Source organism: Musa acuminata, chromosome BXJ2-8 (genome assembly GCF_036884655.1).
Source record: "Musa acuminata AAA Group cultivar baxijiao chromosome BXJ2-8, Cavendish_Baxijiao_AAA, whole genome shotgun sequence".
NCBI lineage: Eukaryota > Viridiplantae > Streptophyta > Magnoliopsida > Zingiberales > Musaceae > Musa > Musa acuminata.
The window spans coordinates 52,843,181-52,858,986 of NC_088345.1; the positions used below are offsets into that span (position 1 = coordinate 52,843,181).

At 37.6% G+C, this 15,806-nt stretch overlaps 1 protein-coding gene across 2 annotated transcripts; it reads right to left on the reverse strand.

Moving 5' to 3' along the window:
• Window positions 1-1,373: 1,373 nt before the first annotated feature.
• Window positions 1,374-14,908, reverse strand: LOC135620243 (flowering time control protein FPA-like). 2 transcript variants are annotated; one of them, XM_065123048.1, is made up of 6 exons: window positions 14,369-14,908; window positions 8,059-8,319; window positions 7,691-7,825; window positions 6,631-7,571; window positions 5,143-6,555; window positions 1,374-1,640 (listed from the first exon to the last, which is right to left on the reverse strand). In XM_065123048.1, exons 1-5 carry the CDS (start codon window positions 14,672-14,674, stop codon window positions 5,163-5,165), a joined length of 3,036 nt encoding a protein of 1,011 aa, XP_064979120.1. In that variant the 5' UTR covers window positions 14,675-14,908; the 3' UTR covers window positions 1,374-1,640; window positions 5,143-5,162. The 2 variants fall into 2 exon arrangements, with proteins under 2 accessions (XP_064979120.1, XP_064979121.1); XM_065123049.1 differs by having other exon boundaries at window positions 8,074-8,319; window positions 14,369-14,906.
• Window positions 14,909-15,806: the final 898 nt, after the last annotated feature.

A 15,806-nucleotide genomic window follows, 5' to 3' on the forward strand; every position in this document is an offset into this window, starting at 1 on the left:
TGTTGGAACTGACGCAATAGCGGGAGGAGTGGTAGGAGCTCCGACAACCCTAGCTTTGGATCAATCGATCGGCCTAATGGGTTAATTGCGACGACCACCATCATATGTGTCATATGTCGATGCCAGTGACACCATTAGGCAATTGCATTAATGTTGAATGCAAATGGTGGGAGTCATAATGCCGTCTATAACAAAGATGGTAGCTACTTCATAGTTGACCTGTTGGGTAAATCGCTCGACCCAAAGCTAGGATTGTCAGAGCTCCTATTGCTCTCCTCGCTATCGCGTCAATTCCAACATAAGCAAGAAAAAGAGGAGATGGGGGGCTCATCGAAGGAGGAGTTCTATTGGTTATGGTTGTCATCGATTGGGAATATAAGCTTTAGAAAGCCAATAGACGAGTGATTGTTGAGCACCCGACGACGATAGAAAAATGTGAGTCTCGAAATTTGACGCTGAGGATGCCGTTGTACCTATCGTCGACGTAGTTGCCAAGCGAGCATCACCTCTCGCCGTCGCTCTCAATAGCTACTCGCAGCTCCTAATAGTGTCGTTGTCTGCCACTACCAACGCCGGCCCCCACCACCAACCAAAACGTTAAAATTTTCTTTCTATCTTTGTTTTTATGTTTTCGTTGGTAAAATCGACAACGTTATGGTAAATGAATTTCGATGTTTCACTCTCGTAACTATAGAGATATCAATGTAATTTTTAAAAATATAAGGATCGAGATACTAAAGACAACTAACTATAGAGGTAATTTATAATTAGACTAGGAAGATGATCTACAAAATACACTTTTCAATAAAAGCTAAACACAAAAGACTTTTTTAAATTACATCCGCATTCTAGATAAGAAGCAGAAAAATTATGGCTATATGAAAAATTTTAAAGGCTCCTTTGATATGATTTTAATATTTTATACAAAATTACTCCTTGCATTAAGACATTACATACCGTACGAAGGTATGAATGAGTCAAGATTTCTGATATCTCGACCATGCACAAATGTCCCGTCTACGATATATGACTGATTCATCAAACTATCGATTCATCTAACTACAGACGCTATGCTTGTATCATTGATGCTTTTTTTGTTTTACGCTATGTTTACTAAAGTAAACACACGTCGCACCCTAAACACGAAAGGAAAAGAGGCGTCCCTGGAAACATGTTTGTTGTGTCGACCAATTAATTATTAATGCATTTGGGGCGGGAACCCTCGGTTCGGAGAGTGCCTGATGGAGCACATGGGATACGCATGGAAGACACCTGGACGTCACCAAAGTTATTGTCCAAAGTTAAATGTGAATAATTTGAAGCGGATGCCAACGAAATCTGAACAAAGTAACGTCGATGTGGTAAGCGAGATATGAACAGAAACAAAATCGTCGATAAAATGGTAAAGACATCCTCTGGTTCGGGCAAGCGCCATATCCAGTAAACCCAACAGCAGATAGCTCATCCTCGTCGTCGTCAAACTAGCGAAAGATTTTTCCCTTTTCTTACAGTGAAACAACAAGAGATAGAAAGAGACTGAAATCGTCCACTTCCGTTCACAAGGTTGTCACGGCCAGGCTTCAACAAAAAGAGTTCCCTCCACTGCAGATGGATGGTGGTGGGATAGCGACGATGATTCCCTACAGCATAGTAAATAAGAAATAGTTAATTGAGTTCCAACAAATGGATCTGAACGCGAGTCGGCGAACTTGACGTTGACATCCGCACCACGAGGCAGAACCAGCGAATGAATGATACAATGAGAATTTAAGACCCCCACGGCCGACCTCTTGTAGCTTTTGCCCAAGTCTATATATGATTATTAACGATATATTCAACATAAATATTGCCATGCATTACTAGATTTGTACTAACCATGCACGTGAGAGAGAGAGTGTGTGAGAGAGAGAGAGAGAAAGAGAGTGAGAACAAAGAAAAACTGCATTTTACTAGTTGAGGCTAAAGTAGTGAGACAGAAACAGCAGCTTCGAAGCATCATCAGGCTTAGGTTGTACGAGTCGTGTCTACAATAACATGAACCAAGCAAAGCCTTGAATACTAGTTGTGGGTGTGCAAACATGACGATGACTGTTACGAGGGACAATGTTCCCAGTACGCACAAAACAACCTAAGCAAGTTGGCTTCTAAGATGGATGGAGAGCAACATGGATCCTACCATGTCAGTAGTATTCCTACAATCACAATTCGGGCAGCATGCATTAGCTTGTTGCTGCATTGCACTGCAGGTTATACGCAATATTTCTGTAAAAAGAGTAAGATTTCGAGAAGACCGAAATATGAACGTCTCGATAGAGGGATACGAATATGAAATCCGAATTCTTAGCGCCCGTCACACATGATGTAAACTTCTACTAGGAATTTGAAAACAACAACAGAACACCTTTAGCGGGTTGGATGATGGCTTACCATGAGTTTGGCAGACGGTGAAAATTTACGTGAAATCGTGGAACGAAAACCTAACTGCTGGGAACGTCAAAACCATCACTAGCCAACCAACAAACTAACTCTGATTCAAGATGTCAACATCTTTCCCATACTTGGAAATTCGAAATCGTGAAGCACGAATGAATGGTCGATTGGCTTAGAATGAGGTGTCCCAAGCAACCGCTTGGTTTGAGAACACACTATGAAGAACTCGTGAATATAACAAGCAAGATAAGCAATAACATCATTAAGTACAATTTTCAAATCATGCCATGAGCAATATCCTTGTGGTAATAACAAAATACCAACTACCTTAGGCTGTTAGAGAGTCCCTAATTGTTACTGAATAAAAATTTGCAACTCAAATTACAAAGTATGAAATGAGCACTTGAGAAACTTTTAATTAAAAATCAGTTAACTATAAAGTAGTGAATGCTACTATAATTATGCAAGAACTATTTAATTTGACCTCGAACTTTCTAACCCTTCATTTTGCCATAACCTATTGTAAGTAAATGATAACAGAGTATTCTACAATTACTAACATACATGATCTAAAGAATATAAATTCCCACATCTAACAAGGAACAGAAACAGACAATGTTGTATAAAAAACTGCTGACCTATTTACAGCAAACACAAAGAAGTCCCGACGAACATTTTTATTTATAAATGCACGAAGTCGAACACTAAGACAACAAAGTAACGTAACTGCACAGACATGAGCTCTTACCAGAAAATTAAGATAAGCATATCAACAAATCTGGTGAGATTATCCTAATCCCTCCTACAGACATTTGTTTCCACTTGGGAGCTAAGTGGAAGCAAGTCGCAACAAATAGCAAATAGGTAAAACTGCTAGACAATTTTCCTTTTGCACCTAAAGGAGCCAATGCACAATCACAACCCCCGAAAGGATTAACTACGGACCGGACAGCAAATTCAAAGGAGATTTTGAAAGGCCTAACTACTGGAAAGGCTTTGACTTGAATTTAAATTCCATAATTCCATCTCCACACAATCAAAATGTCTAAAGATGACTACTAGGAGTCAACCCAAATAGACCATGCATGCCATGACTCCATTTGTAACTTCTATGACATAAGAATCAACTATATACATCCATAAACAATTACAAGCTTGAAACTAAAAAAATAGTAACATCTGTACACCAAGGTGTACAGATGTTACCACCGACAAAGTCAATAGGAGATATGGGGGATTAAATAGTAATTAAATATCCAGAGCTAAACTTGCCCACAAACCTATTAGAACTTGTAGAACATATGTCTATAGTAATTGGGCCAAAAAGTGGAAAACTAGCTACATTAGTGGTTCGCTCATGGCACAATAACTGTTCAACCATCCTAAATAGATGTTTTGAGCAACAGAATGCAAGCTGTCTAAAAGCAAACAAGCCCATCAGCATTTCTTGATGATTTTCGCTGGTCTGCTGATAGTAAGCCAATTAGCCTGGTCTTAGCTATGCAATGATATGTGGGAGACAACATCCAAGATAAGTGACCTCAAAACTTACTTTGTACTGTGGCAATTGACAAGATAGATTGCAGTCATGGACTCTTGGTGTTATACGCTCCTCAACTAGCCTGAATAGTTAGTTATTCTAAGCACTAATCTTCGACTTGTACAAAAAGCAAAACAAGCCTTACCAGCTTTCATAAATCATCCTAATTCTTTACTCAACTGTGTAAAAAATAAAGAAAAAACTTGTGCTATATAAAAAATTACTGCAGTCCATGGCATCAAACTTAATCCCTATATAATAAATTTGAGTTTTTTTAACAATAACAAAAATCTATAAATATCCCAACTTGTATGCAAAATTTGCAGATTTCTAATGGATATCAAACCTCGCAGGCTATGTGACCAAGCATATAAAAATAAATAATTTTGGACTGAACAACTAGAATAAATGCAAATTGATCTAATCTCTTTTCCAAAAATACAAAGGAAATAACTAGCAAATAGCAATAAAAAAGCAATAACATGGAAGTCATAAATCACATTCTCTAGATGGAGATGATAAACTAAAGCATGTGACTAAAACCAAGAATATTCAACCAGTCAAATAATTCAACAAGAAACATGCACCTTAATAAATCTTCACCATGTCCACAAGATACTATTATAAACAACCTGAATCTACAAAATGATATATCGCTTCTTATGAAGTTGTGATAGCACTAGCATACATTTAAATGACATCAAAAGCATCCAATTGACATCAGTTACCATACTTGTTCTCCAAAATCAAGCTTTACATTGATATAATGATTACTATATTACATGGAACCTTATAGCAATTCTGGTCTAACTTTCAGACATGGTTAACGCAATTTTTGCATTGAATAACACTGCTGCGATCAGGTTTTACAAAGGAACTATATTCATTCCCCAATAAAATGGTGATACCTGTGAAATCTAAAATAAAGCCTAAAATCTTTGTTCAAACTTCAATTAAGTAATATTCATTAGTTCAAATTTGCAACAAGGTCAAACCAAAATGATAGCTAATCTGCAAATCATGGACTGTAACAAATACAAACATGAAAATCAAAAGAGAAAACTATGCATTTTAGTTCAGTTAATTCTAAATAGCAGAAGAAACTGATATACTAAAGTAAGCAATAAAACTTCAGCATATCCTTTAATCACACAACCAAAGGAAAATATTACCTGACACCAAGAATTACTTCTCACTGCTGATTTCCAGATCCTTGGACAGTGTGAGCACTTGCTTGCTGCTGTTGTTGAATTTGTAGAAGCAAGTTAGCAGCAAATTGAAGTGTTGACTGATATCGCTGGTTCTTGTCAGCATCACCTTGGGATGTTCCTTGGCTAGAACCAGCTAGAACAGGTTGTAATTGTTGCCCTTGGTTAGAGATCTCCATATTCCCTTTATCATTTGTTGCAGGCATGGCGAGTTGATGCTGAGGTATATTGCCAATGAGATCATGAGCAGATGAAGAACCAAGTCTCGATTGCTGCTGGACAATCGAACCAAACACATCACCAACATTTGTTGTTGGTAAGCTTCCGTAGTTGTCACGAGATGTAAGAGGAGTATCAAGCTGATAAATTTGATTGCTTTGGGTGGCAGCAAATTGTCCATGTTGTGATATTGCATAACTATTCAACAGGCTAGTCGAAACAGGAGGAGCTGGTGGCATGTTAGTAGCAGGATTTTGAATCTGCAGCATACCAAGTAATGGTTGTGTAGGGGGGTCAGCCCCATTTGATGTATTAATATATGGTGGGAACTGAGGGAGCGATGGTGCCTGGTGACTGAAATTTTGTCCTAGATGAGGTGGCATACTATATTGCTCCATGGAAGTAACAGAAAGAGTAATTTGGTTATCTTGCCTTCGATTCTGAAATGGCACAGATCCATCAGGGACCGTAGAGGTAAAAGATGAAGCTGATCGCACAGTGGAGCTAGATGGCAATTGAACAGCACCAGAAGCTGATGATTGAATGTTGCCAGGGATAAGAGAAGCTAAAGTAGCTATCAGATCAGGAGTCAAGGAAACCTTCGACTGGGAAGCAGCAGCATTGCTTTCCTGGTCCACTGCAGCTGATTGTGATAGGCGTTGTTCATCCCCATGTGCCAACAGGAATTTTTCAGTTGCTGCATGACGTGCCACCTCCTCATGCAAGGACTGGTTAAAATCAACTCTCGATGCTTGATCATCATTGCGGGAAATAAACTTCTGCAAATTAGGTGCCTCCTGCTGATCAATGTGATGGGATGTTAAGGGAGGAATGGCTAGTTGTGATTGTTGCACAACTGTACTGGTTGATTGTTGCGGCATTTTCAGAACAACACCATAGAGACGTTCAGGACCCTTGACACCCAATACCTTGGTCAAGAAATCAGATGGAGGCACTAAAAATAGCGTAGTACCATCCTCAAGCTTTGCAACCCCCGCACGATTTTTTAAGCCCAAGTACCGTAGAAAATCTGTATAAGAGGCGAAATCATCTTCACTGTCTGGCAGAAAGAAGACAATGTCGAAACCAATCGCCTCATCATAATGTTTTGCAAGCATATCTAATCCAGTTCTGGCTGAGCAGTTGACAACATCAGACCTGCCAAAAAAATGTCATATCACAATAGTCACAGTAAATATCAATTCACTCATGTAATGAGAAGCTCAGACTTACAGAGAAAGGTCGATGCCCTTTCCTATCGGTATACAACGAGCATAACAAACATGAGTTCCACCTTTAGCAATAACACCACGCCAGCAGTAGTCTTTATCAGAAAAAAGCACATTAGGACGACTGTGAAGAACAGAACCAAGTTGACTTCGGCTTGAAGCACCTCTATCAGGATGAGAAAACACAAAGGGATGATCTCCAATGCTGCTGCCATCAACCCTCCTTGCCAGAAGAAAACCATCATTGGTGGGAGAAGCATCCACCCGTAACCTTTTTGGATCTCTCACGTCAACCCCATCCCATCCATCAGGCATGGGACGGGCAGCTTGAAATACACTTGAAGGAGAAGGCAGAATGCCCGGTGCTGAAGGAGACCGACGTCTCCAACTAGGCGGCATGGATTTGCTTGCATCAACATCAAGAGAATTTGGTGCAAGAGCACCAAATTCATGGAACTCAGGTTCCACATGGCGAAGATCAAATCCTTGTGGTCCAAATGACCTTGTGAAGATATTTGTTCCAGGCATAACATTAGAATGTAGTGAGCCAGAAAATTTACTTGAGGTGACTGAACGTCCAGCACCCAACACTTCCAGAGGTCCAAAAGGCCCTTCATCTGAAAACATCTCAGGTCTATGTGCTCTAAATGAAGGGACCATTGGCAGATTATCCTTACCAGGTGCAAATTCACTGTTTGAAAAAAAGATCTGTATCCTAGGGTCATTGAAAAGACGACCTTGAAGACCTTCTTTAGCACGCCTAGCTTCATCCACACTTCTAAACTCTACGAAAGAATAATGCCTCGATGGATAACACTTTATCCTTTCAATTTCACCAAAAAGAATCATAGCATTATGAAGCATCTGCTCATCAATCTGAACAGAAGGTGGATATCCTACCCACAGAATGTTGCTTGGATGGCCATCTTTCCGCACTCCATGAGGCTGAAATTTTAGACCAAAAAAAAATGACAAAATGAAATCAGTATCCTAAAAAAAAAAGTATGTAGCAACTAAAGTCAGCAAAATATTCAGCATAATTCAGGTTTTTTGTTCAAATGTACCATATCCCTCTTAGACCCAAGGGACGAAGAATTATGGAAGTTTCTCAAGTCATCTGGAGGCAGAGATCGTTCTACTGGTTCCAATGTTCGGTTGCTCAAGTATCCGTTCCTTGAATCATAGCGGTCAGACCAATCCTATTTAATGACAGGATTAATATTAGGAAAAAACATAAATAAAATATCGTAAGGATGTATATCAAATGCAAAGTCATCAAGATAAAGGATTGCACATGCCATCCATGCCCTATGGTACTTTCCATTCAAGCACAATGCCTACACTAGGCATGCAGCCATACTGGTGTCATAACCCATGATATGGCTAGTCAATCCTTGATCAAGATAACTGAGAAGAAAGAAAGTAATGCTACCACCAGGCTACAGACCCTTCTAGGAGGTTGGGATCTCAGAAAATCTACACGTATTTGTTCACCAGCTAACCGCTTCCCGTTCATGCTTTTGTGAGCAGCAATGGCATCTTCCAATTTGTAATATTCAATTACAGCTGAGTTTCGATCCCTGAAGAACTTGTAGTCTTCAATCTTACCAAACTTCAAAAATTCGTCTTCAAGTTGTTCCTTTGATATAGATGAATTAAACCCACCAACCCAAATCTGTTTAGCTGCTTTTGGCTGCACCAGAAAATTAAACACAAAGCTCACTAAATACACATACTTGATTATATTTTCTAGCATTCAGTTCTAATATGTCAGCTTTCTCTGACTGCAAATAAGCAGAAAACCAATGAGAACAAAAAAAGAGAAAAAAGAAGAAAACCACAAGCATAATGACATGCAGAAGTTTTTGTAACTGTTGCGATTCAACAAATCGATGCATCAGAATATGAAAAGAATATGCTTTCATCAAATTATCATTCCGTACTTTTTTTTGCTAAAAGAACAGTGTCGTTTGAACTCACTTATCTTGATCAGACAAGCAGGTATCTTGACGCTTTGCTCTTGATTAAATAGCAAATACAAGCCATTGTTAACAATAGGTAATAACATGGACAACTACCTTCAGAGCAATCTACAGTACCAGTTACCAAGCATTAAAAGGGTTCCATCCATAATACATCAAGAAAGGAAGGAATATTTTGATTTTGATGATGAAATGCGACAATACAGTGAAATGCATACATAGCATAAGTAACAATAGAATGAAACTCCAATAAACTTCAAAACAAGTAACGTATTGTACTTAACCAAATGAACCAGATGTCATTAAAGATTTAAATAACACATATGTTGCTTCTCTGGCCTATAACATACAAATAAAGCAAACAACTACATAATTATCAACAAAAATATGCAATCCTTCCCAGACGCCACATTGGCAAGAGCCTAGTATGTCCCTTTTTAATAGAAATAGGATGTTAAAGGACTCTGGCTTGAAAATCAAAGTTCTTCAAGACTTCAAGTTAAAGCAATAACATTGTGAGCCATCAGCTACGATGGAAAGCCATGTTAAGTCTATAAACTTAACAACAGTTGATACTTCCTCAGTCACGAAGCAAACAAAATTGCTAGTGCATCAAAGTATATAGGGTGCACGAGACTCCCACCAATGCGGGGTCAGAGAAGGGTCAATATACGCAGCCTTACCTTTAAATATTTAAAGAGGCTGTTAACATGCATCAAAGTATATACATCAAAGAATATAATTTCATAGTACTGATAAAATTTCAGTGCGACTTTTGCAGCAAAAAAAATAATAAGCTAAAGGATGCCCAGATTCAGAGAGGAGCTTAAAAATTGAAGATATGTGTAATTAATATTAGCCTATTAAGCTTGTAAACAATTTAAGATCCCAACGTATGCAATGTCAACCTACATCCAAGATGGTACTTGTAGAAAATACATTATTTAAAGATTCTAACAAGTTTAACTAGCCATCTGAAGCTACTAAAAGACTACAACATGCTAGGATCACATGGCATGTATAGTCCCAACTATCTGGGGTCGGCTACATGGATCTGTTGCCTCTATTAATATCTGTAAAGAGTCATAAGTTTAGTTAAGTTCAGAATACTTAAATCTTTGTTTATGGTTCCTATTAAGGTTTTTTAGGTCTTCCTTTACCTCTCTTCATACCACTAACATTAATAATTTCACATCTTCTAACTACTGTATCTGGAGGTCTCCTTAGCATATGCTCATACTATCTTAAACAATTTTCTTTCATCTAATCCTCTATCGAAGTGATACATAGTTATTCACGAATAAAAGTATTTATTTTCCTATCTTTCCTAATAACTTTATACATCTATCTCAACATTCTCATCTCGATAACAAAAACTTTTTATATATGTTATGTCTTAACTGTCCAACACTCAGATTCATAGAACATTGTTAGTCTCACAACTGTTTTATAAAATTTTCTTTTTAATCTCAAAGGCATTCGATGATCACACAAGACTCCTGATGTCATCGTCATCTTAACCATCCTGTTTTTACTCCATGAATAATATATTCATCATTCTCTCCATCTTGTTGAATAATTAATCTAAGATACCTAAGGCTTTTATTTAAAGAGACTTCTTGTCCATCCAATTTAACTATATTCTCTTGTTTATTTTTAAAATCACTAAACTTACATTTTATATATTCAGTCTTAGTCCTACTTAATCTAAAACCTTTAGTTTCTAAGGCTTACCTTCATAGCTCATGTTTATAATTAATTTCACTCAAGCTCTCATCAACCAAGACCATTATCAATAAATAACATACACCAGGGATGTTATTATGTAAGTGACTAATAAGTTCATCTATTATCAATATGTCAACATGATCAGCAAATGAAATTTTTTATAAGTGGAAAGAAAATATTCAGACATTTATATGAAGCATTTAAAATAAAAGTATTTTCACATATAGAAATTGTCATTATCCAATAATCTATCAGTAGCAAATGTTGGACGTAAAAATCAGTTTTATGAAGTTGTTGCATGGCTTTTTGGAAGTACAAAATTTGATGTTTAAAAATTAGAGCATTTGACTAACAGTGAATTAATGCATTTAAGATGAGAAGTACTTTTTGTTTTACGGCATTATAGTAAAAAACACCAGGTGTCATGCTATGCACTTAGTTACCTGGGCATTCATCCAAGTAATGCAATGTGTTTACCTTTATTGTTAATTATATCATCAAATAAGAACTTCAATCCATACATGAGTTTTATTTTGTTGAATATGCAAGATGATTATTACCAAAACACCAAATTACACACCTCTAACAAAATAAAAATTAAATTCATTCATATCTAAATAACAAAGCAATAGAAAATGATACATCTACCGATCGAACTTAATATCAAATAAATGGTCAAAAGATTCAATCTTTTGTGTTTTGCTCTCATTCATATAACCCTTTGCTTTCCTTCTAAAGCACCACTTTTGACCTTCCCCAACTTGATGTTGCGTTGTCCAAAGGTTTCACCTTTAGTTGTTGTGTCATAAAACATAAAGTGACAACTTTAGTGTCTTTTGCATTCCTTAAATAATGGTTCTTCCATCCATGATTCCTTTTCTTCTGCTGTACCTTCAATTGTCTTTATACCTCAATGTAATTTTGATTACCATATGAGATTGATCAATTAAACCATGGATAGAGGGGAGAGAAAAAGACGGAAGCGGAGATATTAGAGAAAGGGCAACAATGGAGAGCACAGAAAGAAAATAATAGGGAAGGAAAAGGAAGGAGTAAAGGGAGCAAACATGAAAAGAGGGAAGGGAGTGTGACTGTGATGGTTGATTGTTGGCTATAGAGAGAGGAGAGTAGAAGAGGGGGAAGAGAAGAGGAGGGGAGAGTGTGGTAGTAGTGGGTGTTGGCCGAGAGCGAGGAATGGAGAGAAAAAAAGAGAGAGAAATGTGATGTGAAAGACGAGGGAAGAAAAGACCACAGCAAAGGGGATGCCAACTTTGCACAGTGGAAGGGAAGAAAAGAAGGGGAAAGAGAGAAGAGATAAAAGAGGGCAATGGCGGAGCACTCACGAAGAGAGGGGAGAAAGAAGAGGAAGAAACAGGGAAGACAGAGAAAAGAGAGGAAGAAACGAGGAGACTTATCAAACTGGGAGAGACGTAACCAGCAGTGCAACATTAATGACAAAAATGCTAGGGAACAGCACCAACACCGGATGTGGGGTTAAGTTTGGTGCCAGCCAAAAGGAAGAGAGAATTGTGTTTGGGCCGGATTGAGGGTTTAGGTCGCCCAAGCCAACCAAGGTGAGTGCTTGGAACATCCAGAAATTCCCAGGGGATTAGGTCGCCAAGACCAGCCTAGGTGAGCACTTGGTATGCCTTGAGGCACCAAGGGTATAGGACCCCTGGGTCATCCTACAAGCACTTGGGAAGCCCAGCGCCTAAATTGAGTCACTCACCTAGGCACAGAGGGCATACTTTTTGGGCTAGTCCATGATTGTTTTTCTCTGAGTATCACCATAGATAATACTTCCCATTAGTTGTGCTTACTAACAGGAATTTCGATTTTGCACAGCCAAGATTCTTTCATACTAAATTGGCATGATAAAGGAAGTAGGGTCCATGTCATATAAAGAATGTCCAGCTTTATGTAATGAACCATTTTTGAACTCTTATGGGATCACTAAAACTATTCATTTCAAGTTGCTTCACAGTTTTCCACATATTCACATGGCACCATGAAGGGCATCAAACTTATTTTTCAATTTGCTACACATTTTTCCAGCATTTCACATTGCATCATGACAGGCATCCCCTTCATACTACTTTGGCTATGCTATTAAGCTTGAGAAAATAATAACTATTTGAATAATACACTGTTGACCATTTGCAGGAAAATAATTAACTCAATTTGCGATAGCGAAAGCATGTTAAAGTTTAAGCGTCCTATTTATCAATGGCATAATCAAATTGAGAAAATTTGTAAAAGTTTCTCTTATCTTCAATTGCAACAATTGGAGACACAACAACTCAAGTTATATAATATAGACCTTTAAACAATATATTTTAGAAATCATGAAACAAAAATTAACTAGTGGCATTATACAATGAGCAATCAATTGTATTCAGCAAAAATATGAATGGACCTTCAAGTGTTTTTACAAAATAATAAAACAAAGTTATCTTTCCCATTCTTTATACCAACCCATAACCTAAACTTTGCCTTCAAAAAAGGCATATACATATGCGCATATTTGGGAAGCAACTTAGTGAAATATAACTACAGTTTGCTGTCATCTCTTGTTTTATAATCTTTATGAGTTTAATATTTTTTTGGTTGATTTCATTACCACAAAACCACCCTGAAAAATGAAAAAGTTTAATTTCTGAGTCGTCACAAAATTGCCATAAAAGAATTGGCTTCAATATGTCAGTCACTTAAGAATTCTTCCAAGATAATTCCAAATTTAAACATGATGATCATGTATTGCATTCAATCTCCAGTTTGAACCTCAAATGGAACCTCTTTTAGTTGTCCAAATATAAAAATGATATTAGATAGGAAGATGCAGGATCGTCAGTACATTATTATTAATGAAGATTCTACTAAATTATTTGACAACTTTGACAGTTCTCTAATGTATCATTGAATTATTTTGGTCCTCAAGGCACAACCTTTTGAATTATACTGAAATTTCTTGACAAATCATTGCATTTTCAATAAAAGAAAGTTCAACTTCTAATATTTATAAATTTTTTGACATGTAAGGTAGAAATGTCAATATCAACAGGGTGTGAACTACAGCTATCCAACATAGACACCGACGTTAAATATTTTGAATGCCATGGATATGACTCGTGATATAGCCAAACACCGAGTAAAAGATCATTTAATTGAATTTTGTTAATCTAATGAATAAGCATTCCATCTTGAAATCCTTCCAAATTGCTTCAAAATACAAGTGATAAGTTTGTGGAAAAACTCAAGGGCCAAGACCTCCATCTTAGTTTAGAAAGTGTTATGTTAGTGACTGCAACCTTAGTTCTACCCTTTCCTTTGAATATCTTAATCAGTATATGAATACATACATGACTTGTATGAAGCTACTCCACTGAGTACATGACATCAAGAGCATGGTTGTATTTAACAATCTAAGAGTGGTGGAATTTGCATCAATCTGTTTTTGCATTCTCCAATATGTTCTACTACATGTTAATCAAGGGCAGTGTATGTCGTGCAACGCAATTTGTAATCAATAGGCCAATTGATCAGATCCTAAAAATATCATGTCATGGAGTTGCTACATGAAAATGAATGTGTAGTCTGTGATAACACTGAAAACATGTGGGTGAGCCAGTGTTATGATCAGGTTTCCAACCATTATTAATAAAATTCTGACTACTTAACTGATGCCCTAGATAACTAATGAATGTTAGTCAAAACTGATATCCGAAAACCATATAGTGGAGCATGCCATATCGTTTATCCCATCGTTTCCATGTCTTATTAGTGACTGTAGGAAGGTGATTCAGATTTCATTCGTGTGAAAACAATCTGTAACCTATTGATTGATTCCATCTTGAGGCACAAAACTAACGAAGATTCAACCTTGAGATAGAAACCTAATAAAACAGATTAAATCAAACAAACCTACTCAATGTGTGCATAGCCAAACAAAATGATAGATTTAACTAGTTATACCAACTTTTGCGACGAATTAGCTAACATTCAATTTCAGGTTCCACGAAAGGGGATACAAACCGGTCGGGCAAATTCGAGCCTCATCGCATGCCCTTGGATTATAGACCCCTTTAAGGCTTCCTTCGCGGCCTTGGCTTCGTCGACAGTCCGGAAGTACACGAACGTGTAGCTCCTCGACCCGCGCATCGTCGTACAATCCAACGCGCCGTGCTTGGCGAAGACGGCCATCACGTCGGGATCGGTGATGTCAACCGGAAGGTTCCCCACCCAGAGGGTGTTCGAGGGGGCTTCATCGTTCTCCGGCTCCTTGGACGGAGGAGGCCGGCGGAGGTCCGAAGACCCGCCAGCCGACTTGTTCAAGGGCATCGACGGATCCGCCAAACCCTCGACGATCTGCACCGAATCCACAAGATCTTGGGCTACAAAAAAAGCTCGTCCAGAATCGACCTTCTCGAGAAAAGATACCGAGAGCGGCCACGCTAATGCGGTGGATCGAAAGGAAAGAGGGAGGAGGGGGCAGGTGGAAGAAACCCTAGACCGAAGGGAAGGATTTGTCGCCCGTGGCTTATTATGGGAACTAGGGAGCCATTGCCCTGCGAGACCCCGACGGACGCTTCTAGACGCGACTAGGGCACGAATTTAGGTGCGACAGGCCGGCCATGCGCTTTTCGGTGCGGGTGGTACTTGGGTCGGACTTATTAGGATCCTCGGGCGCCTCCGCGTCCGTCACTTAAATCTGGTGCAAGTTCAAATCACGCAGCAATTCATGAAAACTATCCACTTTCATTTAAGGTTCCAATTGGAATAATTGACGTATTACATTTGGTAATCGCAATCAAGACTCGAGCCAAGACATGAATGACATATCCTATTGTTCGCGAATCCAAATATTAATCATGGATTAATCAGCTTACCTATTAGATACCATATGTCAATTAATGACTATTAATCTGCCCCTTTACTCGTATATGACCTGAGAGCAATCGTCCGACCAATTTAGTTATCAAATTTTATTAGGAATTTGAGTTTTAATTATAATTGATGGGAGACTTTATTTCTAAATTAGATTTGTTCGTTATAGAAAAGGCAGAAGATTATACATATGTTAAATTTTAATTTCTTTGTTTTGGATAAAAAAACAAAGGGTTAAAATTCATTTTAACCTTTGATCATGAACGGATCTTATGATTTACTTATGTCTAAAATAATGATATACTAACTCATAATAAATTATTAATATAATAATATATATTTTAAGTAAAAAAATCTATTTTAACCTTTATAATTTTGATCATACACCATTTAAGTCATTATGACTTTGTTTGTATCTAAAGTAACTCATACATTTTAAAAAACATAACATATAAATCCCTCCCGTAAAGTTTGAGTTGACAAACGTTAAAGTCTGCTTATATAATATGTTGATTCATAATAAATCATTAATATAATGACATATGTAATTTAAATATATAAAAAAATTCTATCTTATAAAAAAAAA